Source organism: Oncorhynchus nerka, linkage group LG15 (genome assembly GCF_034236695.1).
Source record: "Oncorhynchus nerka isolate Pitt River linkage group LG15, Oner_Uvic_2.0, whole genome shotgun sequence".
Taxonomy (NCBI): Eukaryota; Metazoa; Chordata; class Actinopteri; order Salmoniformes; family Salmonidae; genus Oncorhynchus; species Oncorhynchus nerka.
In genome coordinates this window covers 71,896,451-71,922,691 of record NC_088410.1, presented here as the reverse complement: position 1 = coordinate 71,922,691, position 26,241 = coordinate 71,896,451, and the positions used below count along the sequence as shown (strand labels likewise).

The following is a 26,241-nucleotide window of genomic DNA, read 5'->3' as shown; positions in this document are numbered from 1 at the left end:
GATTAACCTTCACCATTCAGCTCAGCTAAGATCAGTCTAGAGACTAACCTTTATCATTCAGTCTAGAGACTAACCTTTATCATTCAGAGATTAACCTTCACCATTCAGCTCAGCTAAGATCAGTCTAGAGACTAACCTTTATCATTCAGAGCTGAACCTTTACCGCTCAGATCAGTCCTTTGCCATTCAGTCTAGAAACTAACCTTTATCATTCAGTCTAGAGACTAACCTTTATCAGTTTGTCTAGAGACTAACCTTTACAGTTCAGTCTAGAGACCAACCTTTACAGTTCAGTCTAGAGACTAACCTTTACCATTCGGTCTAGAGACTGACCTTTACAATTCAATCTAGACTAACCTTTACCATTCAGAGATGAACCTTCCACATTCAGCTCAGCTAAGATCAGTCTAGAGACTAACCTTTACCATTCAGAGATTAACCTTCCACATTCAGCTCAGCTAAAATCAATCTAGAGACTAACCTTATCATTCAGTCTAGAGACTAACCTTTATCATTCAGTCTAGAGACTAACCTTTATCATTCAGTCTAGAGACTAACCTTTATCATTGAGTCTAGAGACTAACCTTTATCATTCAGTCTAGAGACTAACCTTTACAGTTCAGTCTAGAGACTAACCTTTACCATTCGGTCTAGAGACTAATCTGTACCATTCAATCTAGAGACTAACCTTTACCATTCAATCTAGAGACTAACATTTACCATTCGGTCTAGAGACTAACCTTTACCATTCAATCTAGAGACTAACCTTTACCTTTTGGTCTAGAGACTTACCTTTACCATTCGGTCTAGAGACTAACCTTTACCATTCAATCTAGAGACCATTCAGCTCAGATTGGTGTTGGTCAGTCTAGAGATGAATCTTTACCCTTTAACTCAGGTCAGTTTAACATGTGCCTGGTTTGTAAACATATCACAACATTATGATCATCCGAGTAATGCTTTTCATTGTGTGTGTTTTGTTTGGCAGACCTGGACGAGTGTGGAGAGGGAAGTTCATGCTGCGAGCAGGACTGTACCAACTACCCTGGGGGCTATGAGTGTTACTGCACAGCGGGCTACCGCCTCAACTCAGATGGATGTAGCTGTGATGGTATTTTCACCCTCTATAACCTTAGAATAGTGATCTAGTGGGGCACTCATTATACAATATAACTGTTGAACCTGGAATGCTTCCAGTTGAACTTACAATATGTGCATGACGCTGTAACATTTTAGTCATGTTTCAAATCAAATCAAAGTTTATTTGTCACGTGCACCAAATACAACAGGTTACAGGTTACAGTGAAATGCTTGTTTGTTGAAAAGTAAGTGTATTCTTTGGTTTTCTGTTCATTGTTTATTACATAACAACATTTATTAAACTCTAAATTTGCCATTTATATCAATTAACATGATTAAAGTGACTGGACTCTGGACTCTGTGTGTGTGTATTGTGTAGATGTGGATGAGTGTCTGGCAGCCAACGGTGGCTGTGATCACACATGCCAGAACACCGCCGGCTCCTTCCAGTGTTTCTGCCGCCAGGGCTTCCGTCTGGGCGAGGACCGACGCTCCTGTGAACGTGAGTTACACCAATCAAATGAAATGTTGTTGCCTAGGGCCACAGCACCATCACACTCCATGTGGACATCCTGGTAACCTGTTACTCTCTCTCTCTCTCTTACTCTCTTACTCTCTTACTCTGCAGTGCTGGGGAACACAGTTGGGACCCTGTCTAGTGGGGGCCAGGATATTGTGGGGACCCTGGCTCAGCCCCAGCTCGCCCTGCTGCAGGACTACAACCAGCCCCTAGAGCGCTATGATGACTATGAGGATGATGATGCTAGAGAGCTGCTGGCTGAGAGCACGCTAGCAGAGAAATTTGGTGAGCCACTGAACCCGAACACAGACACTTTGGGCCTGTATCTTATTGCCTCTGTGTCTGAGCAACAGGAGGTAGACTGCCAGACCTCCTTATTTGCTTACTAGTTATTGGGCAATTAAATACCCCACAGCAGGTGGCAAATTGGTGAGCCTCATATTCTGAGGCTGTTTTTTGTATACCTCTGTAGTAATGGGGAAGCTTATAGACTGTGGCAGGGGGCTGTGGCAGGGGGCTGTGGCAGGGGGCTGTGGCAGGGGACTGTGTGGCAGGGGACTGTGTGGCAGGGGACTGTGGCAGGGGACTGTGTGGCAGGGGACTGTGGCAGGGGACTGTGTGGCAGGGGCTGTGGCGGGGCTGTGGCAGGGGGGCTGTGGCAGGGGACTGTGGCAGGGGACTGACTGGGGCTGTGGCATGGGGCTGTGGCAGGGGCTGTGGCAGGGGACTGTGTGGCAGGGGACTGTGTGGCAGGGGACTGTGTGGCAGGGGACTGTGGCAGGGGACTGTGTGGCAGGGGACTGTGTGGCAGGGGACTGTGTGGCAGGGGACTGTCTGGCAGGGGCTGTGGCAGGGGGCTGTGGCAGGGGGCTGTGGCAGGGGGCTGTGTGGCAGGGGGCTGTGGCAGGGTGCTGTGGCAGGGGGCTGTGTGGCAGGGGGCTGTGGCAGGGGACTGTGTGGCAGGGGCTGTGTGGCAGGGGCTGTGGCAGGGGACTGTGTGGCAGGGGACTGTGTGGCAGGGGACTGTGTGGCAGGGGGCTGTGGCAGGGGCTGTGGCAGGGGCTGTGTGGCAGGGGACTGTGTGGCAGGGGACTGTGTGGCAGGGGACTGTGTGGCAGGGGGCTGTGGCAGGGGGCTGTGGCAGGGGGCTGTGTGGCAGGGGACTGTGTGGCAGGGGACTGTGTGGCAGGGGGCTGTGGCAGGGGACTGTGTGGCAGGGGACTGTGTGGCAGGGGGCTGTGGCAGGGGACTGTGTGGCAGGGGACTGTGTGGCAGGGGACTGTGTGGCAGGGGACTGTGGCAGGGGACTGTGGGCAGGGGACTGTGTGGCAGGGGACTGTGTGGCAGGGGACTGTGTGGCAGGGGGCTGTGGCAGGGGACTGTGTGGCAGGGGACTGTGTGGCAGGGGACTGTGTGGCAGGGGACTGTGGGCAGGGGACTGTGGCAGGGGGCTGTGTCAGGGGACTGTGTGGCAGGGGCTGTGGCAGGGGGCTGTGGCAGGGGACTGTGTGGCATGGGGCTGTGTGGCAGGGGGCTGTGGCAGGGGGCTGTGAAAGGGGGCTGTGTGGCAGGGGACTGTGTGGCTGGGGGGGACTGTGTGGCAGGGGACTGTGTGGCAGGGGACTGTGTGGCAGGGGACTGTGTGGCAGGGGGCTGTGTGGCAGGGGGCTGTGTGGCAGGGGACTGTGTGGCAGGGGGCTGTGTGGCAGGGGACTGTGTGGCAGGGGACTGTGTGGCAGGGGACTGTGTGGCAGGGGGCTGTGGCAGGGGGCTGTGGCAGAGAGCCATAGGATGTGTTTTGTGTTGTTCCTTGATTTATTAATGTGAAAACAGTAATCAGTATTGTATTATTTAAGGTAATCTCACCAGGGGTTGCTAGGAAGAATTTAGTTGAAGATTTGCAAATCCCTAACCACAAGCAGAATGTTTCTAGAACGTTATAGTCGGGAATCTCTTCTGTCCTGTGTGCAGTGTGTCTGAACAACACGTTTGGCCATGACTGCAGCCTGACCTGTGAGGACTGCTCTAACGGAGGGCTGTGTGGCCCAGGGAGAGATGGATGTCACTGTTCCGATGGATGGACAGGCCTCATCTGCAACCAGAGTCAGTATATACACACAGTGTACACAGACACTGCACTCTCAACACAGTACATCAGTAATCTGATCAATCTTATGTCTGTGTTTCTCTGTGGAATAACACGTCTCTCTCTGTATAATGGATAAATATGTAACGTTATTCTACTCGGAACAGCTTGTTCTGAGGGATCCTTCGGCAAGAACTGCTCATTCCCCTGTAAGTGTAAGAACGGAGCCACCTGTGACCCTGTCAATGGGAACTGTCGCTGCCCACCTGGGGTCAGTGGAGACATGTGCCAGGATGGTGAGTCACTACTGGCTAACAGATACTGTACATACAAAAAAAACATTCTCAGTTATTCACACGCTATTGAAACGTTCAGTTGCCTGATAACAATATATTGTTGTCTGTAGGCTGTCCTAAGGGCTTCTATGGGAAACAGTGCAATAAGAAGTGTAACTGTGCCAATAATGGGTGCTGCCACCGCACCTACGGAGCCTGTCTGTGTGACCCTGGACTCTACGGGAGGTTCTGCCATCTACGTGAGTCACTCACACTGCTGACCCCTCACCTCTAATCTCTACCTACACTGAGTGTACAAAACATTAACAACACCTTCCTAATATTGAGTTGCACACCTCCTTTTGCCCTCTGAACTGCATCAATTCATCTGAGCATGAACTCTGCAAAGTGTCGAAAGCGTTCCACAGGGATGCTGGCCCATGTTGACTCCAATGCAAGTGTAGAGCGTGAAAAACCCGGCAGTGTTGAAGTTCTTGACACAAACCGATGCGCCTGGCACCTACTGCCATACCTCGTTTATAGGCACTTAAATCTTTTGTCTAGCCCATTCACCCTCTGAATGGCACACATACACAATCCATGTCTCAATTGTCTCAAGGCTTAACAATCCTTCTTTAACCTGTCTCCACCCCTTCATCTACATCCTGCTGGTCATCTATGAACATTTGAACATCTTGGCCATGTTCTGTTATAATATTCACCTGGCACAGCAAGAAGAGGCCTGGCCACCAGTCATAGTTCCTCTCTAGGTTTCTTCCTAGGTTCCGGCCCTTCTAGTGAGTTTTTCCTAGCCACCATGCTTCTACATCTGCATTGCTTGCTGTTTGGGGTTTTAGGCTGGGTTTCTCTACAGTACTTTGTGACATCAGCTGATAAATACATTTGATTGATTGCTTGAAGTGGATTTAACAGGTGACATCAATAAGGGATCATAGCTTTCACCTGGATTAACCTGGTCAGTAAATGTCATGGAAAGAGCATGTTTTGTATACTCTGTGTATATCGATAACATTCAGGTCTTATTCAATATTTTTCATGTTATCTACTTCCCTATCCAGTGTGTCCCAAGTGGGCCTTTGGACCGGGCTGTTCAGAGGAGTGTGAGTGTGTCCAGCAGAACACTCTGGAGTGTCACCGTCGCCACGGCACCTGCGTCTGCAAGCCCGGTTGGCAAGGCAACGCGTGCAGGGAAGGTTAGTGGCAGGAAAAAGTTATGATCATCTTCCTACATCACACACTGTTCTGTAGCTGTGGATGCAGCCCTTTACATCACACACTGTTCTGTAGCTGTGGATGCAGCCCTTTACATCACACACTGTTCTGTAGCTGTGGATGCAGCCCTTTACATCACACACTGTTCTGTAGCTGTGGATGCAGCCCTTTACATCACACACTGTTCTGTAGCCGTGGATGCAGCCCTTTACATCACACACTGTTCTGTAGCTGTGGATGCAGCCCTTTACATCACACACTGTTCTGTAGCTGTGGATGCAGCACTTTACATCACACACTGTTCTGTAGCTGTGGATGCAGCCCTTTACATCACACACTGTTCTGTAGCTGTGGATGCAGCCCTTTACATCACACACTGTTCTGTAGCTGTGGATGCAGCCCTTTACATCACACACTGTTCTGTAGCTGTGGATGCTGTGGCTGTGGATGCAGCCCTTTACATCACACACTGTTCTGTAGCTGTGGATGCAGCCCTTTACATCACACACTGTTCTGTAGCTGTGGATGCAGCCCTTTACACACACTGTTCTGTAGCTGTGGATGCAGCCCTTTACATCACACACTGTTCTGTAGCTGTGGATGCAGCCCTTTACATCACACACTGTTCTGTAGCTGTGGATGCAGCCCTTTACATCACACACTGTTCTGTAGCTGTGGATGCAGCCCTTTACATCACACACTGTTCTGTAGCTGTGGATGCAGCCCTTTACATCACACACTGTTCTGTAGCTGTGGATGCAGCCCTTTACATCACACACTGTTCTGTAGCTGTGGATGCAGCCCTTTATCACACACTGTTCTGTAGCTGTGGATGCAGCCCTTTACATCACACACTGTTCTGTAGCTGTGGATGCATCACACACTGTTCTGTAGCTGTGGATGCAGCCCTTTACATCACACACTGTTCTGTAGCTGTGGATGCAGCCCTTTACATCACACACTGTTCTGTAGCTGTGGATCACACATCACACACTGTTCTGTAGCTGTGGATGCAGCCCTTTACATCACACACTGTTCTGTAGCTGTGGATGCAGCCCTTTACATCACACACTGTTCTGTAGCTGTGGATGCAGCCCTTTACATCACACACTGTTCTGTAGCTGTGGATGCAGCCCTTTACATCACACACTGTTCTGTAGCTGTGGATGCAGCCCTTTACATCACACACTGTTCTGTAGCTGTGGATGCAGCCCTTTACATCATCTGTAGCTGTGGATGCACTGTTCTGTAGCTGTGGATGCAGCCCTTTACATCACACACTGTTCTGTAGCTGTGGATGCAGCCCTTTACATCACACCCTGTTCTGTAGCTGTGGATGCAGCCCTTTACATCACACACTGTTCTGTAGCTGTGGATGCAGCCCTTTCACATCACACACTGTTCTGTAGCTGTGGATGCAGCCCTTTACATCACACACTCTGTAGCTGTGGATGCAGCCCTTTACATCACACACACTGTTCTGTAGCTGTGGATGCAGCCCTTTACATCACACACTGTTCTGTAGCTGTGGATGCAGCCCTTTACATCACACACTGTTCTGTAGCTGTGGATGCAGCCCTTTACATCACACACTGTTCTGTAGCTGTGGATGCAGCCCTTTACATCACACACTGTTCTGTAGCTGTGGATGCAGCCCTTTACATCACACACTGTTCTGTAGCTGTGGATGCAGCCCTTACATCACACACTGTTCTGTAGCTGTGGATGCAGCCCTTTACATCACACACTGTTCTGTAGCTGTGGATGCAGCCCTTTACATCACACACTGTTCTGTAGCTGTGGATGCAGCCCTTTACATCACACACTGTTCTGTAGCTGTGGATGCAGCCCTTTACATCACACACTGTTCTGTAGCTGTGGATGCAGCCCTTTACATCACACACTGTTCTGTAGCTGTGGATGCAGCCCTTTACATCACACACTGTTCTGTAGCTGTGGATGCAGCCCTTTACATCACACACCGTTCTGTAGCTGTGGATGCAGCCCTTTACATCACACACTTTACATCACACACTGTTCTGTAGCTGTGGATGCAGCCCTTTACATCACACACTGTTCTGTAGCCGTGGATGCAGCCCTTTACATCACACACTGTTCTGTAGCTGTGGATGCAGCCCTTTACATCACACACTGTTCTGTAGCTGTGGATGCAGCCCTTTACATCACACACTGTTCTGTAGCTGTGGATGCAGCCCTTTACATCACACACTGTTCTGTAGCTGTGGATGCAGCCCTTTACATCACACACTGTTCTGTTCCCTTTACATCACACACTGTTCTGTAGCTGTGGATGCAGCCCTTTACATCACACACTGTTCTGTAGCTGTGGATGCAGCCCTTTACATCACACACTGTTCTGTAGCTGTGGATGCAGCCCTTTACATCACACACTGTTCTGTAGCTGTGGATGCAGCCCTTTACATCACACACTGTTCTGTAGCTGTGGATGCAGCCCTTTACATCACACACTGTTCTGTAGCTGTGGATGCAGCCCTTTACATCACACACTGTTCTGTAGCTGTGGATGCAGCCCTTTACATCACACACTGTTCTGTAGCTGTGGATGCAGCCCTTTACATCACACAGCTGTGGATGCAGCCCTTTACATCACACACTGTTCTGTAGCTGTGGATGCAGCCCTTTACATCACACACTGTTCTGTAGCTGTGGATGCAGCCCTTTACATCACACACTGTTCTGTAGCTGTGGATGCAGCCCTTTACATCACACACTGTTCTGTAGCTGTGGATGCAGCCCTTTACATCACACACTGTTCTGTAGCTGTGGATGCAGCCCTTTACATCACACTGTTCTGTAGCTGTGGATGCAGCCCTTTACATCACACACTGTTCTGTAGCTGTGGATGCAGCCCTTTACATCACACACCGTTCTGTAGCTGTGGATGCAGCCCTTTACATCACACACTGTTCTGTAGCTGTGGATGCAGCCCTTTACATCACACACCGTTCTGTAGCTGTGGATGCAGCCCTTTACATCACACACTGTTCTGTAGCTGTGGATGCAGCCCTTTACATCACACACTGTTCTGTAGCTGTGGATGCAGCCCTTTACATCACACACTGTTCTGTAGCTGTGGATGCAGCCCTTTACATCACACACTGTTCTGTAGCTGTGGATGCAGCCCTTTACATCACACACTGTTCTGTAGCTGTGGATGCAGCCCTTTACATCACACACTGTTCTGTAGCTGTGGATGCAGCCCTTTACATCACACACTGTTCTGTAGCTGTGGATGCAGCCCTTTACATCACACACTGTTCTGTAGCTGTGGATGCAGCCCTTTACATCACACACCGTTCTGTAGCTGTGGATGCAGCCCTTTACATCACACACTTTACATCACACACTGTTCTGTAGCTGTGGATGCAGCCCTTTACATCACACACTGTTCTGTAGCTGTGGATGCAGCCCTTTACATCACACACCGTTCTGTAGCTGTGGATGCAGCCCTTTACATCACACACCATTCTGTAGCTGTGGATGCAGCCCTTTACATCACACACTGTTCTGTAGCCGTGGATGCAGCCCTTTACATCACACACTGTTCTGTAGCTGTGGATGCAGCCCTTTACATCACACACTGTTCTGTAGCTGTGGATGCAGCCCTTTACATCACACACTGTTCTATAGCCGTGGATGCAGCCCTTTACATCACACACTGTTCTGTAGCCGTGGATGCAGCCCTTTACATCACACACTGTTCTGTAGCCGTGGATGCAGCCCTTTACATCACACACTGTTCTGTAGCTGTGGATGCAGCCCTTTACATCACACACTGTTCTGTAGCTGTGGATGCAGCCCTTTACATCACACACTGTTCTGTAGCTGTGGATGCAGCCCTTTACATCACACACTGTTCTGTAGCTGTGGATGCAGCCCTTTACATCACACACTGTTCTGTAGCTGTGGATGCAGCCCTTTACATCACACACTGTTCTGTAGCTGTGGATGCAGCCCTTTACATCACACACTGTTCTGTAGCTGTGGATGCAGCCCTTTACATCACACACTGTTCTGTAGCTGTGGATGCAGCCCTTTACATCACACACTGTTCTGTAGCTGTGGATGCAGCCCTTTACATCACACACTGTTCTGTAGCTGTGGATGCAGCCCTTTACATCACACACTGTTCTGTAGCTGTGGATGCAGCCCTTTACATCACACACTGTTCTGTAGCTGTGGATGCAGCCCTTTACATCACACACTGTTCTGTAGCTGTGGATGCAGCCTTTACATCACACACTGTTCTGTACATCACACACTGTTCTGTAGCTGTCGATGCAGCCCTTTACATCACACACTGTGCTGTAGCCGTGGATGCAGCCCTTTACATCACACACTGTTCTGTAGCTGTGGATGCAGCCCTTTACATCACACACAGTTCTGTAGCTGTGGATGCAGCCCTTTACATCACACACTGTTCTGTAGCTGTGGATGCAGCCCTTTACATCACACACCGTTCTGTAGCTGTGGATGCAGCCCTTTACATCACACACTGTTCTGTAGCTGTGGATGCAGCCCTTTACATCACACACTGTTCTGTAGCTGTGGATGCAGCCCTTTACATCACACACTGTTCTGTGGCTGTCGATGCAGCCCTTTTGTAGGGATTTATGTGTCTAACTTTCCTCTCCTCCGCCCCCTCCTCAGAGTGTGACCCAGGCACGTTTGGCCCAGGCTGTGAGAACAAATGTGAGTGCCCGCTCAGAGTGTCTTGTGATCATGTGACCGGGCAGTGCCAACGCCTGTGCCCGGCTGGTCGCCGTGGAGACAACTGTGATCAAGGTAGATTGTCCTGTTGGTCATATGGGAGGGGCATAATTCTCTGACGTCAAGGGGTCACTATGTAGGAATATCGTATGCAGCCTCTCTTAGTAAGACTACCATTGTCTCTCCGTCCTCTCCTTTAGACTGTCCAGAGGGGAGGTTTGGGCTAAGTTGCACTCAGGCCTGTGACTGCTCAGGGGCTCCATGTGACAGAGTGAGTGGCCAGTGCCAGTGTCCTGCAGGAACATCAGGAATACGCTGTGAGAATGGTAAGAGAACAATCGGAACATTAAGTTGAGTTTATTTGATCATGTCACCCGACAACTAAGTCAAAACATTGTGATATATTGATGATGACGCTAACTCATACTCTTTATTTGTGCTATAGTGTGTGTGAAGGGCTTCTGGGGTGCGGGATGCCGTGAGGCCTGTCCAGCCTGTGAGAATGGAGGAGTGTGTGACAAACACAACGGGACGTGTTCCTGCCCTCCTGGGTACATGGGCAGGCTCTGTCAGAACTGTGAGTATGAGTGAGTCAATGGAAGAACTGTGAGTATGAGTGAGTCAATGGAAGAACTGTGAGTATGAGTGAGTCAATGGAAGAACTGTGAGTATGAGTGAGTCAATGGAAGAACTGTGAGTATGAGTGAGTCAATGGAAGAACTGTGAGTATGAGTGAGTCAATGGAAGAACTGTGAGTATGAGTGAGTCAATGGAAGAACTGTGAGTATGAGTGAGTCAATGGAAGAACTGTGAGTATGAGTGAGTCAATGGAAGAACTGTGAGTATGAGTGAGTCAATGGAAGAACTGTGAGTATGAGTGAGCCAATGGAAGAACTGTGAGTATGAGTGAGTCAATGGAAGAACTGTGAGTATGAGTGAGTCAATGGAAGAACTGTGAGTATGAGTGAGTCAATGGAAGAACTGTGATCAAAGATTCTTGTGGTAGTTGTGGTTTAATTTTTAGAAAGAGACGTTAAAAGATTGATGAGCTTGTTGTGGGTCATTAAAACATCCACCACACCACATTCCCCTCCGTCTGAGGCACAGACAGGTCATAAACACTGTTTTCATCAGGCGTGTTTTCACAGAGAAGGAAAATGTTATTCTTGTATAACCAGCGGTTTTCTTGTTAAATGCCGTCAGATGCTTGCATGTCGTTTCGACCAGTGTCATGGGAGCTTACCGTACGGTATTCCAATATGTGTGTTCACAGTATGTAGAGAATGCGTGACTCTTTGGCTCACAGTGCTATCATACAGTATGTTTGTGTGCTGTAGCATGTCCGACGGGACGGTTTGGTGTTGGATGCCAGCTGCGCTGCCTGTGTGAAAACAGCGGGCGCTGCCACCCTGTCACGGGCCATTGCACCTGTGCCCCTGGCTGGGCTGGACACAACTGCAGGAAAGGTAGAGTGGGTGTGGCATTGAACACAGTCTCGAAGGAATACAAAATAAATAAATATAGCTTACGCTCACTGAATGTAAACTGGTCAATTAAAATGTCTCCTGTTTGTTTGTTTCCATGGCAGCCTGTGACGCCAGGCACTGGGGGGTGGACTGTGCTGAGAAATGTGACTGTAAGGATGGTGATGGGAGCTGTGATGCGGCGACGGGCCAGTGTAACTGTGAGGCCGGCTACACCGGGACACAATGCTATGACAGTATGTGTGTCAGAGTACTCAACCAAAATATCTGATATCAGGTGTTTGTGGGTTTTTCCTTTCAGTATAGTCTTAGTACTAGCAGACTATCTCAGAGCACACACCTATCACTCCCTACTGTACTTGTGTTAATCTGTGTCTCAGAGTGTCCAGCGGGCTATTTTGGGCTAGGCTGTCTGCATCACTGTCAGTGTGACAACAAGGGGACATGTGACCATGTGAGCGGAGCCTGCACCTGTCTGGTGGGCTGGACTGGAACCTTCTGTGAGAAACGTAAGAGAACCTCCCAAAATCTCTCTAAACCTTATCCAGAACCCAAACTATAAATAGTATCCATAGACTGAACTGTATCTGTAATTATGTTCAATTAGCCTATAGGAATCATTGAGTTATTAACATTGTGGATTGATATGCTTTATTGCTTGCTGAGAAGTAAAGGCTATGTGTGTGTGTGTGTGTGTGTGTGTGTGTGTGTGTGTGTGTGTGTGTGTGTGTGTGTGTGTGTGTGTGTGTGTGTGTGTGTGTGTGTGTGTGTGTGTGTGTGTGTGTGTGTGTGTGTGTTTTAGCCTGTCCCCAGGGCTTCTATGGGTTGGACTGCCAGGAGAAGTGTGTGTGTGTGAACGGAGGTCACTGCAGCCATGTCACTGGGGTGTGTGTGTGTCCTGCAGGGTGGATTGGTCCTACCTGCAACCTGAGTTAGTATTGGACTTCCCACACTTCAGACAGCCTACAATATAAAACATGTCATATCAGATATGTATTACCAATGTGTGTTTAACATTGATATGATTTGTTCTTTAGAAGTAAACAGTTTCTTATCTTTTTCTTGCAGCATGCCAGGCTGGTTTCTACGGGGAGAGCTGCAGCCAAACCTGCGGTTGCCATAACAATGGTAGCTGCCACCCGGTGAGCGGGCAGTGTGTGTGTACACCAGGTTGGACAGGGCCAAGCTGCTTACAGGGTGAGTGTGGACAGGGAGAATAGGATCAGATCACTACTCCTATCTTACTATCCACAATACATTGCATGTGTCCTGTATAGAAAATATTTGTAGGGCTATAAAGTAATGAACATGGGTCTACCATTCTCCCCCCTAGAATGCCCAGTAGGCTTCTATGGAACAGACTGCTGCCAGCGTTGCCTGTGCCAGAATGGAGCCACGTGTGACCGAATCAGTGGGCAGTGTATGTGTGCCAGCGGGTGGATGGGCGCAGCCTGTGAGCTAGGTGAGTGGTACTGAAACAGCCATAGAGGCACCATGACCCTAAGTGACCATACTCATGCCTTACTACCATATAATATCATGTTCTGTGACTGTTGACCTAAAGCATTTATCCAGTCAGGATAATTGTTCCCCATTCAGTACCAGTCAGTTACTAGAAATGCAGGCTATGGAAAAGCATCAAGGCTCTGTCTGGAGTCGTCTGGACAGACATGCCTAAGAATAGCATTACCTGGAATGGTAGAAACCATTTAGAACATTGGCCCTGTGGTTTGTTTTACTGTATTCTGGAAACAAATGAGTCTCCATCCTAATTTGTCCTGGTTTAGCTCATTTGTTTTTGCCTGGTGCTGTTCCCTGGCAGTGTGTGTGACACAGAGCTGCTCCTCAGACCGCAGACAGTCTGCTAGACCTCACAGTCTCCTGTCTGCCCTGTAAACATCTCACTCTAGACCCAACGCAGAGGCTCTATTTCACCACCCTACTCTACTCTACATCACACACTATCCTCCCATAGCACCCATATAAACCTTTCCATGGGTCGTCCATGCCAAACTCAGCCCCAGGCCCCTTATTCCACTCCAGGCACAGGAAACCTCTAATGCTGCTGCTGTGTTACCTTGCAACTCCACTCTGTGGCTAGTTATCACTTCCTTGAGCCAACTTTCTGCTAGGTCAAACCACCGGGTTTGGAGAAGGTATTGCTGTCCTCAGCAGAAATACTATAGGTTTCCCTGTTAGCCTGTGGTTGGTTTCACTGCTCTGATGTGATGTCATGATGGTGTGTTGACGTTACAGAGTGTGGAGCGGAGCAGTTTGGGGCCGACTGCCAGCAGCAGTGTCAGTGTGAGAACGGGGGACAGTGTGACAGACAGACGGGCAAGTGCACCTGTAGTCCTGGCTGGGTCGGAAAGCGCTGTGAAAAAGGTGAGAGAGAGACAGAGAAGCGTACATTTACTGTCTTTGTGATCATCAATGTTGGGTGCAGTGAACACAGCAGTGAACACAGCACCCTCTTGTGAGTGAATGTTCTTATCACATCCAGTCTCTGAGTTCCTCCTCTCTCCTTTTCCTCCCCCTCAGCCTGTGGGTCAGGCCTGTTTGGAGCTAGCTGTGAAGAGAGCTGTCAGTGTGAAAATGAAGCCCCCTGTCACCACGTCACCGGGCACTGCCTGTGTCCACCGGGTTGGAGGGGACCCCTTTGTGACAAAGGTAGCCTAGTTTTAATGACAACAACTTTTTATATTGTCATAGCCTGTTGCACACTGGTTATCGCTGAAAGGAGTTTCAGACATACATGTTCAGGGTTTTTACTGCCACTCCTTTTCACCTCCAGCCTGTCTTCCTGGTACCCATGGCAAGGGCTGTGTGCAACGCTGCACCTGTCCCCAGGGTACTTCCTGTCACCATGTCTCTGGGGAGTGTGGCTGTCCCCCTGGATTCACTGGCAATGGCTGTGAACAAAGTGAGGACTGTACTACCCTCTCAGCTCTTCTCCTCTCTGTCAATCTGGACTTTCAGCTGTAATGTCTCCTTTTTCATGTTGCTTACCTCTGTCTGTCTGTCTGTCTGTCTGTCTGTCTGTCTGTCTACCCCACCAGCCTGTCTATCAGGGACATATGGGCTAAACTGTAACCAGGTGTGCCAGTGTTCTGAGACCAACCAGCTCTGCCACCCAGTGACTGGGTTTTGTTACTGCGCCCCAGGCTTCCATGGTCCAAAATGTAACCAGGGTATGTATTATACACTACCACCCTCTGCAGGTACCAACTCAGAGGCCTTGTTGTTAGAGTATCCACCCTGAGATTGGAAGGTTGGGAGTTTGATCCCTGGTCAAGTCATACCAAAGACTGAAAAAAGGGACCTGATGTGTCTCTAGGCATTAAGGCACATTTTTTTTCAACTAGGCAAGTCAGTTAAGAACAAATTCTTATTTACAATGATGGCCTACCCCGATGACTCTGGGCCAATTGTGCGCCACCCTATGGGACTCCCAATCTTGGCCGGTTGTGATACAGACTGGAATCGAACTATGGTCTGTAGTGACGCCTCTAGCACTGAGATGCAGTGTCTTAGACTGCTGCACCACCCGGGAGCCCCCAGAAACTACAGCCCCCTCTTGCAGCATGAACTGTCATGTTGTCCACCCAATCAAAGAGAAATAAGGTGCACACAGGTTGAGAGACAAATTTGAGGTGCCAGACAGTGACATTCAATACCGCCCTGCACAATAGTTTCTATTGGACAAAATGGGGCGGCAGGGTAGCCTAGTGGTTAGAGCGTTGGACTAGTAACCGGAAGGTTGCAAGTTCAAACCCCCTGAGCTGACAAGGTACAAATCTGTCGTTCTGCCCCTGAAGAATTCTTTATTCTTTCTTGTTTGCCTAGTTAAATAAAGGTTAAAAAAAAAGTATGTTTATGCCCGTGTTTGCTTCCATTTAAGAAACAGAATCGTCGGAATGAATACACCCCTGATCACACGTAAGAGTTCACTCTCTAAACAGCCACGTTGTATTCCTGCTCTTCCCTTCGCTTGTGGACTTCAACGCACAACACATCAGCTGTATGTGACCAGGAGAAAAAACCTTTCCAAGCCAAACCTCTACAAACAGCCTACATCGTTGTCACCATATTAGCTAAAGTAACGTCATAGTCAACATAGCTAATATAACTAACACGTTAGTAAACCTGCTACAATCATGCGGTAACGTTAGAGTGTACAGTCAGTAAGCAGTTACACTGGCGGGCCCCGGTGGCAATACATTTTTGATACCAAAAGCTTACCTTGACTTGGAAGATTTCCAGTGTTGTGTTGGAAAGCCATAGCCGGCTGGCTAACATAGCATCCCTCTCTTTGAGCAGGGTCTTTTAAGTAGGCTAAACTAGCTAGATGCATTTGCTAGCTAAGTAAGTGAAACTGAAATTGAAAAAAAAATGACAATCTCTATTTCTCTCTTGCTTCACCTTCATTTTGGAAGAAATTAATTTGTTCAATACTGTTAAACTATTGTCTTTCTCTCTTTGATTCAACTACTCAACACATTTTATACACTGCAGTGCTAGCTAGCTGTAGTTTATGATTCATTTTGATTGGGTGGACAACATGACATGTCATGCTGCAAGAGCTCTGATAGGTTGGAAGACGTCCTCAGGAAGTTGTCATAATTACTGTGTAAGTCTATGGAAGGGGGTGAGAACCAAGAGCCTCCTAGGTTTTGTATTGAAGTCAATGTACCCAGAGGAGGACAGAAGCTAGCTGTCCTCTGGCTACACCATGGTGCTACCCTACAGAGTGCTGCTGAGGCTACTGTAGACCTTTGCAAAATATTGTGTTTTAATCAGTTATTTGGTGACGTGATTATATTTAGTATAATTTTATCTAAAAGGGATAACTTAAATGTTCTAAAATTTTCATTTTTATGAAATTCACTGAGGAGGATGGTCCTCCCCTTCCTCCTCTGAGGAGCCTCCAATCGTGTACTTGTACAGCAAGCTACCTCACACTACAGAAACAGGAGATAGGCTCCTTTGAGTCGTTCCGGCTCACACACGCCAAGGCTCGTGCACTTACTTACTTTACCCTCTGTTGGTAATGACACCTTCATAACCTTCCATAGGGGATGTCATTGGTCTAGGGAATATTTTAGTTTTTTTTCTCTCTCTTTTAGTGTGTTGGTCAAATGCTTTGTTTTGGCTCCTAGGGTGTGTGGAAGGTCGGTATGGTCCCAACTGCGAACGAGAGTGTCTGTGTCAAAACGGGGGGAAGTGCAGCTCTACCACTGGCACCTGTGAATGTACAGCAGGGTTCATCGGAGCACACTGCAACATCAGTGAGTTCATACTCAGCTTTTTAAATCACTTAATGTATATGCAGTAATAGCATAGTATCTGCATTAACACTATGGTCCCTAATGCCCTGTACTCTTTTTACAGCATGCCTAGCGGGACGTTATGGGCATGATTGTGCCCGCGTGGTGCTGTGTGGAGAGGGGGCACAGAATGATCCTGTCACTGGTATATGTCACTGCAGCTCTGGACAAAGAGGAGAGGACTGTGGACGAGGTACGGTTCCTACTGAATCGAGTTGAACAGATCACAGTGACTAATTATTTTTACAACAACAATATGATTGTTTGCGTCTCTGTCTGTCTATAAGGTAAAGAGATTTTTGTAATATGTGTGTGTTTGTAATGTGTAGTTTCTGTGTATTGGCAGGCTGTGCTCCTGGATGGTTTGGAGGGGACTGTGCTCAGCACTGTAACTGCAGTAACGGAGGACTGTGTGACTCTGTCTCTGGAAGCTGTATCTGTGGTCTGGGCTGGACCGGGCCTCACTGTGATACAGGTGAGCGATACTGTACAATAAGTACACCTATGCAAAATCATAAGAAATGGCTAACTCATCCAGGAGATGAGATGGGTTTAACTGCTGTCTCACTGTGTCTGTCTGCTTGTGTGATAGAATGTCCTCCGGGGACGTTTGGAGCTAACTGCCAGCTGAAGTGTGACTGCCGGAACAATGGAACCTGTGACAGATTGACAGGAAGCTGCCTGTGTATCCCAGGATACTACGGACGTCAGTGTGAAAATGGTGAGTGACACACACGTCAGCACTCAGTCAGAACAGTGAAAGCCACTGGCATTGCATCCTCTATCAAAAGTGTCCTGTGCCTGTCCTCAGCATGCCCCCCTGGTCTCCATGGCCCTCTGTGCCAGCTCCAGTGTGACTGTCTGAATGGGGCGTCCTGCCACCCCTCCACAGGCCTCTGTGTGTGTCCCCCTGGGTACCACAGCTCCCGCTGCCACAGAGGTGAGACATCTGCCACATAACTGAGCTCATACTATCTACGATGAACCACCAATTGCAGGATCTATAGATGAAAGACTAAATATGTTGTTGCTCTCCATCGTTCTCCACCATGTCAACTTTCAGAGTGTCACCAGGGCAGGTTTGGTGTGAACTGTGCCAAATCATGTGACTGTGTGGAGGGCACACCCTGTGACCCTGTGAGTGGCAGGTGTCTGTGCACCTCAGGGAAGACTGGACCCAGATGTGACATTGGTAAGAGCCAGTAATACTGTATGTTTAATTGGAAGCATTCAGTAATTTCGGTGTGATGGTAGTGCAGCAAGTGCCAACCCAATATTCCCCATCTGAGCCTATTTCCAATTATATTCTTGTGTCTGTCTTACCTGCATGTGTGTTTATTGTCAGACTGCAAAGCAAACCGCTATGGGCCAGACTGCACAGAGAGGTGTGAGTGTGACAACGGGGCTTATTGTGACCATCGGAACGGACGCTGCACCTGTCTCAACAGCTGGATCGGACTCACCTGTCAGGAAGGTAATAGTGACTCCCCAACACACACACACCACACTTCCAACACAGTACAGGACTGGGTATAATGAAGGTGGACTGGAGAGAAAAGTTGACTGGAACTGACATGTTTATAATGAACAACTTATTATAGTGCTGACAAGGTGTTTTGTCTGTAGTGAAATTGCACAGAATTGTTGAGGTTGCATTCCTCCTCCGTGGTGCTGTTTGTCTATAATGAATGTGTGCTGAGATAAAGAGTAAACCGACAGCTCCTCTGTGTGTGTCCTGTCCTCAGGTGGGCCTCCACGCCTCCCCTACAGAAGCAGGAGGGAGGATAACTCACATCTGGACAATAACACATTATAGCTCCCCCTTTTGGTTGAAGGCTCCAATCCCCTCAACGAGACTGAGGCAGCAGCACAAGCGTCACTGAAGCCGAACTAAAGTGGATTAAAAGTGTGGATATTATTATTTCAGACATACACACCCCAACAGGAGAGGATATTGCTGCACCCACAGGAGCTGGATGACAGACATGGAGAAATAGACTCTCAGGGGAAGGTTGCTCTGGGGTGGATAATGCTTTGGTGTGCGTGCGTATCTGTGTTTTGAACAGTGAAGGGCTTTTCATTGTGTGTGTAGTATATATGTACGGTGCCCACTCAGGCATGGCCTGACTCATCAGTGATGAGGTCCTGGATGTTGTGACCTCCTTCTGGTAGTTAGAGGGAGGTCAGGTGTTACCAGGACTACCCTCCTCTGCACACTCCTATCCTGGACAAAGAACCTAGATGTGTGTGGAGATGGGCTAAATGTCCAACACTAACACATTCTTGATTTCAGAGATCCACTGATTCACTCTGCTGTTCTTGAGATATTTGTTTTGTATACTTGGCAATGTTAAAATATTTCATGTTTATTTTTTTTGTAATTTCCCCCTGGAATTTTGATGGAATTCGTGCATATACCATATACAGTGGCGTGTGAAAGTATTCACCCCCTCTGAATTTTTCCTATTTTGTTGCCTTACAACCTGGAATTAAAGTAGATTTTGGGGGGGGTTTGTATCATTTGATTTATACAACCTGCCTTTCACTTTGAAGATGCAAAATATTTTTGATTGTGGAACAAGAAATAACACAAAAAAACAGAAGACTTGAGCGTGCATAACTATTCACCCCTGCAAAGTCAATACTCTGTAGAGCCACCCTTTGCAGCAATTACAGCTGCAAGTCTCTTGGGGTATGTCTCTATAAGCTTGGCACATCTAGACACTGGGTTTTTTGCTCATTCTTCAAGGCAAAACTGCTCCAGCTCCTTCAAGTTGGATGGGTTCCGCTGGTATACAGCAATCTTTAAGTCATACCGCAGATTCTCAATTGGATTGAGGTCTGGACTTTGACGAGGCCATTCCAAGACATTTAAATGTTTCTCCTTACACCACTCGAGTGTTGCTTTAGCAGTATGATAAAGATAATGATTTATTTCAGCTTTTATTTCTTTCATCACATTCCCAGTGGGTCAGACGTTTACATACACTCAATTAGTATTTGGTAGCATTGCCTTTAAATTGTTTAACTTGGGTCAAACATTTCAGGTAGCCTTCCACAAGCTTCCCACAATAAGTTGGGTGAATTTTGGCCCATTCCTCTTGACAGAGCTGGTGTAACTGAGTCAGGTTTGTAGGCCTCCTTGCTCGCACACACTTTTTCAGTTTTACCCACACATTTTCTATAGGATTGAGGTCAGGGCTTCGTGATGGCCACTCCAATACCTTGACTTTGTTGTCTGTAAGCAATTTTGCCACAACTTTGGAAGTATGCTTGGGGTCATTGTCCATTTGGAAGACCCATTTGTGACCAAGCTTTAACTTCCTGAGTGATGTTTTGAGATGTAGCTTCAATATATCCACATAATTTTCATTTCTCATGATGCCATCTATTTTGTGACGTGCACCAGTCCCTCGTGCCTCAAAGCAGCCCCACAACATGATGCTGCCACCCCCGTGCTTCACGGTTGGGATGGTGTTCTTCGGTTTGCGAGCGTCACCGTTTTTCTTCCAAACATAACGATGGTCATTATGATCAAACAGTTCTATTTTCTGTTGTTCTGGGATTGATTTGCACTTTTCAAACCAAAGTACATTCATCTCTAGGAGACAGAACGCATCTCCTTCCTGAGCGCTATGACGGCTGCGTGGTCCCATGGTTTTTATACTTGCGTACTATTGTTTGTACTGATGAACGTGGTACCTTCAGGCATTTGTAAATTGCTCCCAAGGATGAACCAGACGTGTGGAGGTCTACAATATTTTTTGTGGTCTTGGCTCATTTCTTTTGAGTTACCCATGATATCAAGCAAAGAGGGCACTGAATTTGAAGGTAGGCCTTGAAATACATCCACAGGTACACCTCCAATTGCCTGAAATGATGTCAATTAGCCTATCAGAAGCTTCTAAATCCATGACATAATTTTCTGGAATTTTCTAAGCTGTTTAAAGGCACAGTCAACTTAGTGTATGTAAACTTCTGACCCACTGGAATTGTGATACAGTGAATTATAAGTGAAATAATCTTTCTGTAAACAATTGTTGGAAAAATTACTTGTGTCATGCACAAAGTAGATGTCCTAACTGACTTGCCAAAATTATAGTTTGTTAACAAGAAATTTGTGGTGGTTCAAAAATGAGTTTTAATGACTCCAACCTAAGTGTATGTAAACTTCCGACTTCAACTGAATATATACTGAGATCATGTGACACTTAGCTTGCACACAGGTGGACTTGAACTAATTATGTGACTTTTGAAGGTAATTGGTTGCACCAGATCTTATTTAGGGGCGAAATACATATGCACGCACCACTTAAAAAAAAGAAGTAATTTCACTTCGCCAATTACAATTATGTCCATATGTCCATTACTGCATTGTCAGAACTAGAAGCACAAGCATCTCGCTACACTCGCATTAACATATGCTAACCATGTGTATGTGACAAATAAAATTAGATTTGAAATCCAAATTAAAATCCATTTAAATTACAGGTTGTAATGCAACAAAATAGGAAAAACACCAAGGGGGATGAATACTATTGCAAGGCACTGTATATATTTGGCATTTTTGTCAGAGCAATCACTATACAAATGTGTTTAGTTTTACATCATATACAGTCATTTTTTCATTTGTATGTCATCTGCTCTTACGAAGCCATCAAAACCAATCCATGTATCTATATAGTGTAGAAGATGATGAATCCATCATACAATGTAAAGCGCTTTGAGCTCCTGAAAAAGTGCTTTATAAATCCAGTTCTGTATAATATGTCTATTGCAAGTTAATCTTGTTTAATCCGCTCAGATGTTCGTAGTCTGTCCACCAGAGATACATTTTCAGTAAATGCAGTAGTTATGTTTGATGTACAGTATATGAACTGACTTGTTATACACGTTGGTGCTATTGTGCTTTAATCTACTGTATGTTGACCAGTAGATTAACTACATTCTGTTCAGTACATTTGTTTACTACAGTGTTTGATTGGGCAATTTTGATCCATATCCTCAACCTTTAGTTCACCTCTTTGGATTGCAGTGAATCAGGAACCATATGACCTGAGCAGACAGTTGGCTCATCCCGGTAATATTATACAGTACTTTGTTTTTACATGTATAAAGTGCTCTTATATTGTATACAGGTCAAGACAATGGACAGGATTTTTTAATCAGGACACCCAGTTAATAACCCATAAGATAAAAACAATCAATGAATGAAACAGACACATGAAGTGTTGTTTTTCAAATTCATATTTTTTTCATTGTCATTTTATTAAAGACCGAACCTGTACATTTTGTCTAAATTCAGATTCAAGCACAGTGCAGTTAGCAATGCCCGCAAATGAAAAGAAAAAAAGAATGAAAAGGCAGAGGTGATCACAACCATAACTATATACAAAAAGGTCAAACTATGTACATACAAGAGATAAGACAATGCATACGCAATACAAATAAATGGCTTATTTTTTGTCAGTCTTTACATTGATGCAATATTAACAGAGGAAAATGCAGCACGGTGAAAGAAAGGCCAGAACATAAACAAATGATCTCTACCATACAGCATTCTGTGAGATGAGCGTCATTAATCTGCAGGTCTGATGTCATCGCGGTCGGAGCTGATAGTAACATCAATACTATAATATGTTACAGTGGCTGTGTGGAGGGGGCACTGGACAGGGGATCAAAACACACTGGAACACAGAGACCCTAACCCTGCAATGATGAGTCTACTCACTAAACAGCCTGACTTACACACACACACACAGAGACCCTAACCCTGCAATGATGAGTCTACTCACTAAACAGCCTGACACACACACACAGATCCTAGACCACCAAGGGTGACAAGCAGGTACTCCTGGAAAGGCTTGAATGGACCAGGAGATGGTAGGAGCAGCCCAAGGAATGCCAGTTCTACTGTGGACACAATGCAGCAAACCTATACGGACAGTAGTTCATCATGTGTGGTGTATCAATGCTGTTTACAGTCAAACACACTACTATATTCAGATCAAATTCTGCAATAAAAATCCATAGTGCTTTACTAGTACTCATACTGCTTTCCTAGCCCAATATGCCAGTAAGGAGCAAGCCAGAAAATTGATGAGCTCTGTGGTTCTCATCAACCTCTACAGGGCAGCCTAGAGGTGCACTCAACACCACAATTATCACCAGGCAAATCAGTGCACAGCTCTGTGCATGTACATGTCAAATTCAATTGATATTGTGACAAAGACCACCAAAATACGTCCATGGAAAACACTCATCGTTGTGGCAATGCCTTTGAGCTATTTTATTTATTAAACATTTGTGCTGAATATTTTTCAGTAATTTCCCTGCTGAAGACAATAAGACAGAAAATCATGAACAAATATTAAACAGAGTTCTATTTTTTTTGAGAAAACCACATTGGCCTTTTCTACTAATTCACTCAGGCATACATTGCCAGACACAGTAAATCAAATGTGCACAGTTTATATTTAACTCATAGATGCTAAAAACAAAAGGAGCATTTGAGCATTTGTTGTCCGACCAGAGGGTCTAGCAAAGCATACACACCTCTTCACTTTGCCTGAGAAGCATCCAAACCTCACCCACCATTACATTTTGTCATACTCAATAACACTAAAGTACTATACAACTGTAATCATTGAATCTGAGAATGAGATGGTAGCGAGTATTCCTTATATTTCCACTTGTAAGCATGCCCTTGTTTGTCAGAATAATCCCCATAGGCTGGGGGACGAAGGCTCATGCTGGAGGATATATGCATCACAAGCTCTCCACTTTGTCTCACAGTAAGAGGACCCAACAGCTAGAGAGTGAATACTGATCCAGGGCAGCGTCAGATGTCTTCAGTGTGCAATGTATACGATTATTGAAAATAAGTAGTGTACAATGCATGTGTACTGTATATGTGGGTATAAGCATAGAACAGCATGGTCAAGTGATTATGCTGTACACATGAAGAGAGTCCATAGATAATAAGCTAGATAGTACGCATTTTAAGTCGGTCGCTATACTCTTCCAACAAGCGACAAGACACTTAGATGTGTCGCTGAAAGATGTTGGAATATCTTTGGCTCAAGCCACGTGAAAATGTCTTGATTGGACAGGTCCCCATCCACACGTGAAAGAAAGACGTACACATTAAATACATCTTACTAACCAGGTATACAAACAAGTACACACATTCCCTGTTCCAAATCCCTGAGCTGCTGACACAAACCAGCCCTTTCTTCCTAGCAAGCCTCGCACGCATATGTCACACGACAGTCTTCACTCTGATTGGGCAGGAACAGCTGCCACTAAAACCAATGAGTCTTTCCATATAGCAGGGACTACTGTTTCAAGCCTTGTTCATAACTTGCGCCCGTTGTGCTGATCTTGTCCATGATCTGATTGTGTCCACATTTTCTGAAATAGATCTAAACATGGTATTAAAATGTGTCTCTTATCCGTCTACTGTGTCTGCAGATTTCCTGGTCCCTCCCCTGCATGCAAATGATTTGACAGTTATTCTTTCAAAATAATATGTATTCATTTTAAAACACATATTGATGCCGTAGGTCAATGTCACCAGTCAATGATGTTAAAAAGCAGAATAATGATAATTTAAATGGTTTCTCTTTCCAGATCTGTCTTGTAAGATATCCAGACACAATGCGTGCCTCACTACTTCCGGAGTAGATCAGGGAGATCACAATGCGTATTTTAGTCATCTACACCGGTCTGAAAATGTAGGCACAATCAGAATGTGGACAAGATCAGGACAAAGGATTTATATCCGAACGAGGCATAAACGGGGCTCAAGGCCAGTCTGTGCCCTGATGGCCAATGGCAGCTATGGGCCTGCTGTCTCAGCCCAGCACAGCTCAAAATGAGCCTAAATAAGGCAACACACACACACACATTGAGCACAATTTAGGTAATGTGCCATTTTCATGAGAATTTGCTCTAAAATGACTAATAAAGAGGTCTGTAAAACTGACTGAGTAGCACAATTAAGACCATTACGTCTGATGCAGTTACAGTAAAACTTCAGAAAGTAACACTGCCACACAAAGGTAAATACAGATACAGCCATCATTTTACATTGCCAGTAATGAACCCTTTCTATGGCAATCAACTAGCCTGCTCAAGGTTCTTATTGACAGATGACAGACCTGGCGCACGAGAGAAGCAGAGCTCAGAGCAGAGCTAAATCCTTCCACTAGGGGGCAGTCCTACACCCTGCTCCACCTGGCTGGTGCAGTTAGTGCAGCTCAGAGGTGGGACTCAGATTAGGGGTTAGTCTGCCTGGCAGAACCAGCACTGTGGAGACCAGATTGACTGAGGGGAACAGATAGGAAACTGAAACAGGAGAGGAGATTCTGATTCTACACTGAAATGACTGACCATGTGTGAGACGGTTTAATTATTTCATCCTCTCACAATGTTCAACAACCTCTCAATGACTGAACTGTACAATACTAAAGTGCTGATTGTTCTGCCTGCAAGGAGGCTAGTACACAGATTATGTAGACCACACAAATAAACCAGATGTTTAAGAGAAACTGTTATGGACATGTACAGGCAATTGGAAACAGAACTCCCAAAAACAAATGTGTTGCTATACATGTGCAACAGAGTATTTGTTGTATATTTGTATAAACTTAAATTCCATTTGTAAGCATTCAGTATTTACATTTTATTCCACCAAAAATACAATTATATCTGTCTGCCAAGCAAGCGTGTGCTTTTTATTTTATTTTTTAGAAATAATATTTTCTTCTGTTTTTAAACTGCAGCTTCGGCTGAATTGTATGTATAACGGATTCATCTAGTTAACCCCGTTCTCTGTATTTTTTCTACCTATCCTTCCTTCCATTGCGGAGGTCACGTATCTATTTATCATCCTTTTCTTTTCCCTGTAAGTCTAAATGATGCTCCCCAGGGTGGCCAAGGTGGGGCCAGACTCATGCGCCGGGGTCTCATTCAGTAAAGCTCAAGCAAACAGAGGATCAGGCAAAGGTGGGGCATGGACCTGCGCTGCAGTCCTGGAGCAGCCCTGGAGCAGCCCTGGAGCAGTCCTGGAGCAGTCCTGGAGCAGCCCTGGAGCAGCCCTGGAGCAGTCCTGGAGCAGCCCTGGAGCAGCCCTGGAACAGTCCTGGAGCAGCCCTGGCTGACTGGCGCGGTGACGAAGCGTTAGGAACGGTAGTCCTTTTTACTGTACGGCTTGTTCCCCAGGATGCTATCTACCTCGTGTGTGATGGAGGAGGACAGTTTGGGAAGAACCTGCAGGAGAAATTACAGATGCATTGAAGGAAACAGAGAAGGCAAGAGGTAGTAGTTCACTTGTAAAGATTACACATACTTTGTACCATTTGTACATTTAACATTTAAGTCATTTAGCAGACGCTCTTATCCAGAGCGACTTACAAATTGTATATATAGTACTGTATGTTGCCCCTGGTAATGTGGACATAACATTTGGAAACTAAATATC

At 46.3% G+C, this 26,241-nt stretch overlaps 2 protein-coding genes across 10 annotated transcripts in view; one reads left to right on the top strand and one right to left on the bottom strand.

The window, feature by feature from the left end:
• LOC115142332 (multiple epidermal growth factor-like domains protein 6) overlaps window positions 1–22,044 on the top strand; it is a 98,184-nt gene extending 76,140 nt beyond the window's left edge. For both annotated transcript variants that reach the window (XM_029681734.2, XM_065001872.1), the window contains 28 exons: window positions 989–1,111; window positions 1,460–1,582; window positions 1,709–1,885; window positions 3,572–3,703; window positions 3,854–3,982; window positions 4,093–4,221; window positions 5,041–5,175; window positions 9,887–10,021; window positions 10,147–10,272; window positions 10,392–10,523; window positions 11,284–11,412; window positions 11,535–11,666; window positions 11,811–11,939; window positions 12,233–12,361; window positions 12,499–12,627; window positions 12,764–12,892; window positions 13,687–13,815; window positions 13,972–14,100; window positions 14,225–14,353; window positions 14,490–14,621; window positions 16,590–16,718; window positions 16,822–16,950; window positions 17,104–17,232; window positions 17,350–17,478; window positions 17,569–17,697; window positions 17,821–17,949; window positions 18,103–18,231; window positions 18,503–22,044. In XM_029681734.2, the coding sequence (XP_029537594.2) occupies window positions 989–1,111; window positions 1,460–1,582; window positions 1,709–1,885; window positions 3,572–3,703; window positions 3,854–3,982; window positions 4,093–4,221; window positions 5,041–5,175; window positions 9,887–10,021; window positions 10,147–10,272; window positions 10,392–10,523; window positions 11,284–11,412; window positions 11,535–11,666; window positions 11,811–11,939; window positions 12,233–12,361; window positions 12,499–12,627; window positions 12,764–12,892; window positions 13,687–13,815; window positions 13,972–14,100; window positions 14,225–14,353; window positions 14,490–14,621; window positions 16,590–16,718; window positions 16,822–16,950; window positions 17,104–17,232; window positions 17,350–17,478; window positions 17,569–17,697; window positions 17,821–17,949; window positions 18,103–18,231; window positions 18,503–18,573 (3,611 nt within the window). In that variant the 3' untranslated portion in view covers window positions 18,574–22,044. The remainder of the gene's footprint in view (window positions 1–988; window positions 1,112–1,459; window positions 1,583–1,708; window positions 1,886–3,571; window positions 3,704–3,853; window positions 3,983–4,092; window positions 4,222–5,040; window positions 5,176–9,886; window positions 10,022–10,146; window positions 10,273–10,391; window positions 10,524–11,283; window positions 11,413–11,534; window positions 11,667–11,810; window positions 11,940–12,232; window positions 12,362–12,498; window positions 12,628–12,763; window positions 12,893–13,686; window positions 13,816–13,971; window positions 14,101–14,224; window positions 14,354–14,489; window positions 14,622–16,589; window positions 16,719–16,821; window positions 16,951–17,103; window positions 17,233–17,349; window positions 17,479–17,568; window positions 17,698–17,820; window positions 17,950–18,102; window positions 18,232–18,502) is intronic.
• kcnab2a (potassium voltage-gated channel subfamily A regulatory beta subunit 2a) overlaps window positions 21,987–26,241 on the bottom strand; it is a 134,920-nt gene continuing 130,665 nt past the window's right edge. For all 8 annotated transcript variants that reach the window (XM_065001875.1, XM_065001873.1, XM_065001878.1 and 5 more), the window contains one exon: window positions 21,987–26,030. In XM_065001875.1, coding sequence (XP_064857947.1) covers window positions 25,941–26,030 — 90 coding nt within the window. In that variant the 3' untranslated portion in view covers window positions 21,987–25,940. The remainder of the gene's footprint in view (window positions 26,031–26,241) is intronic.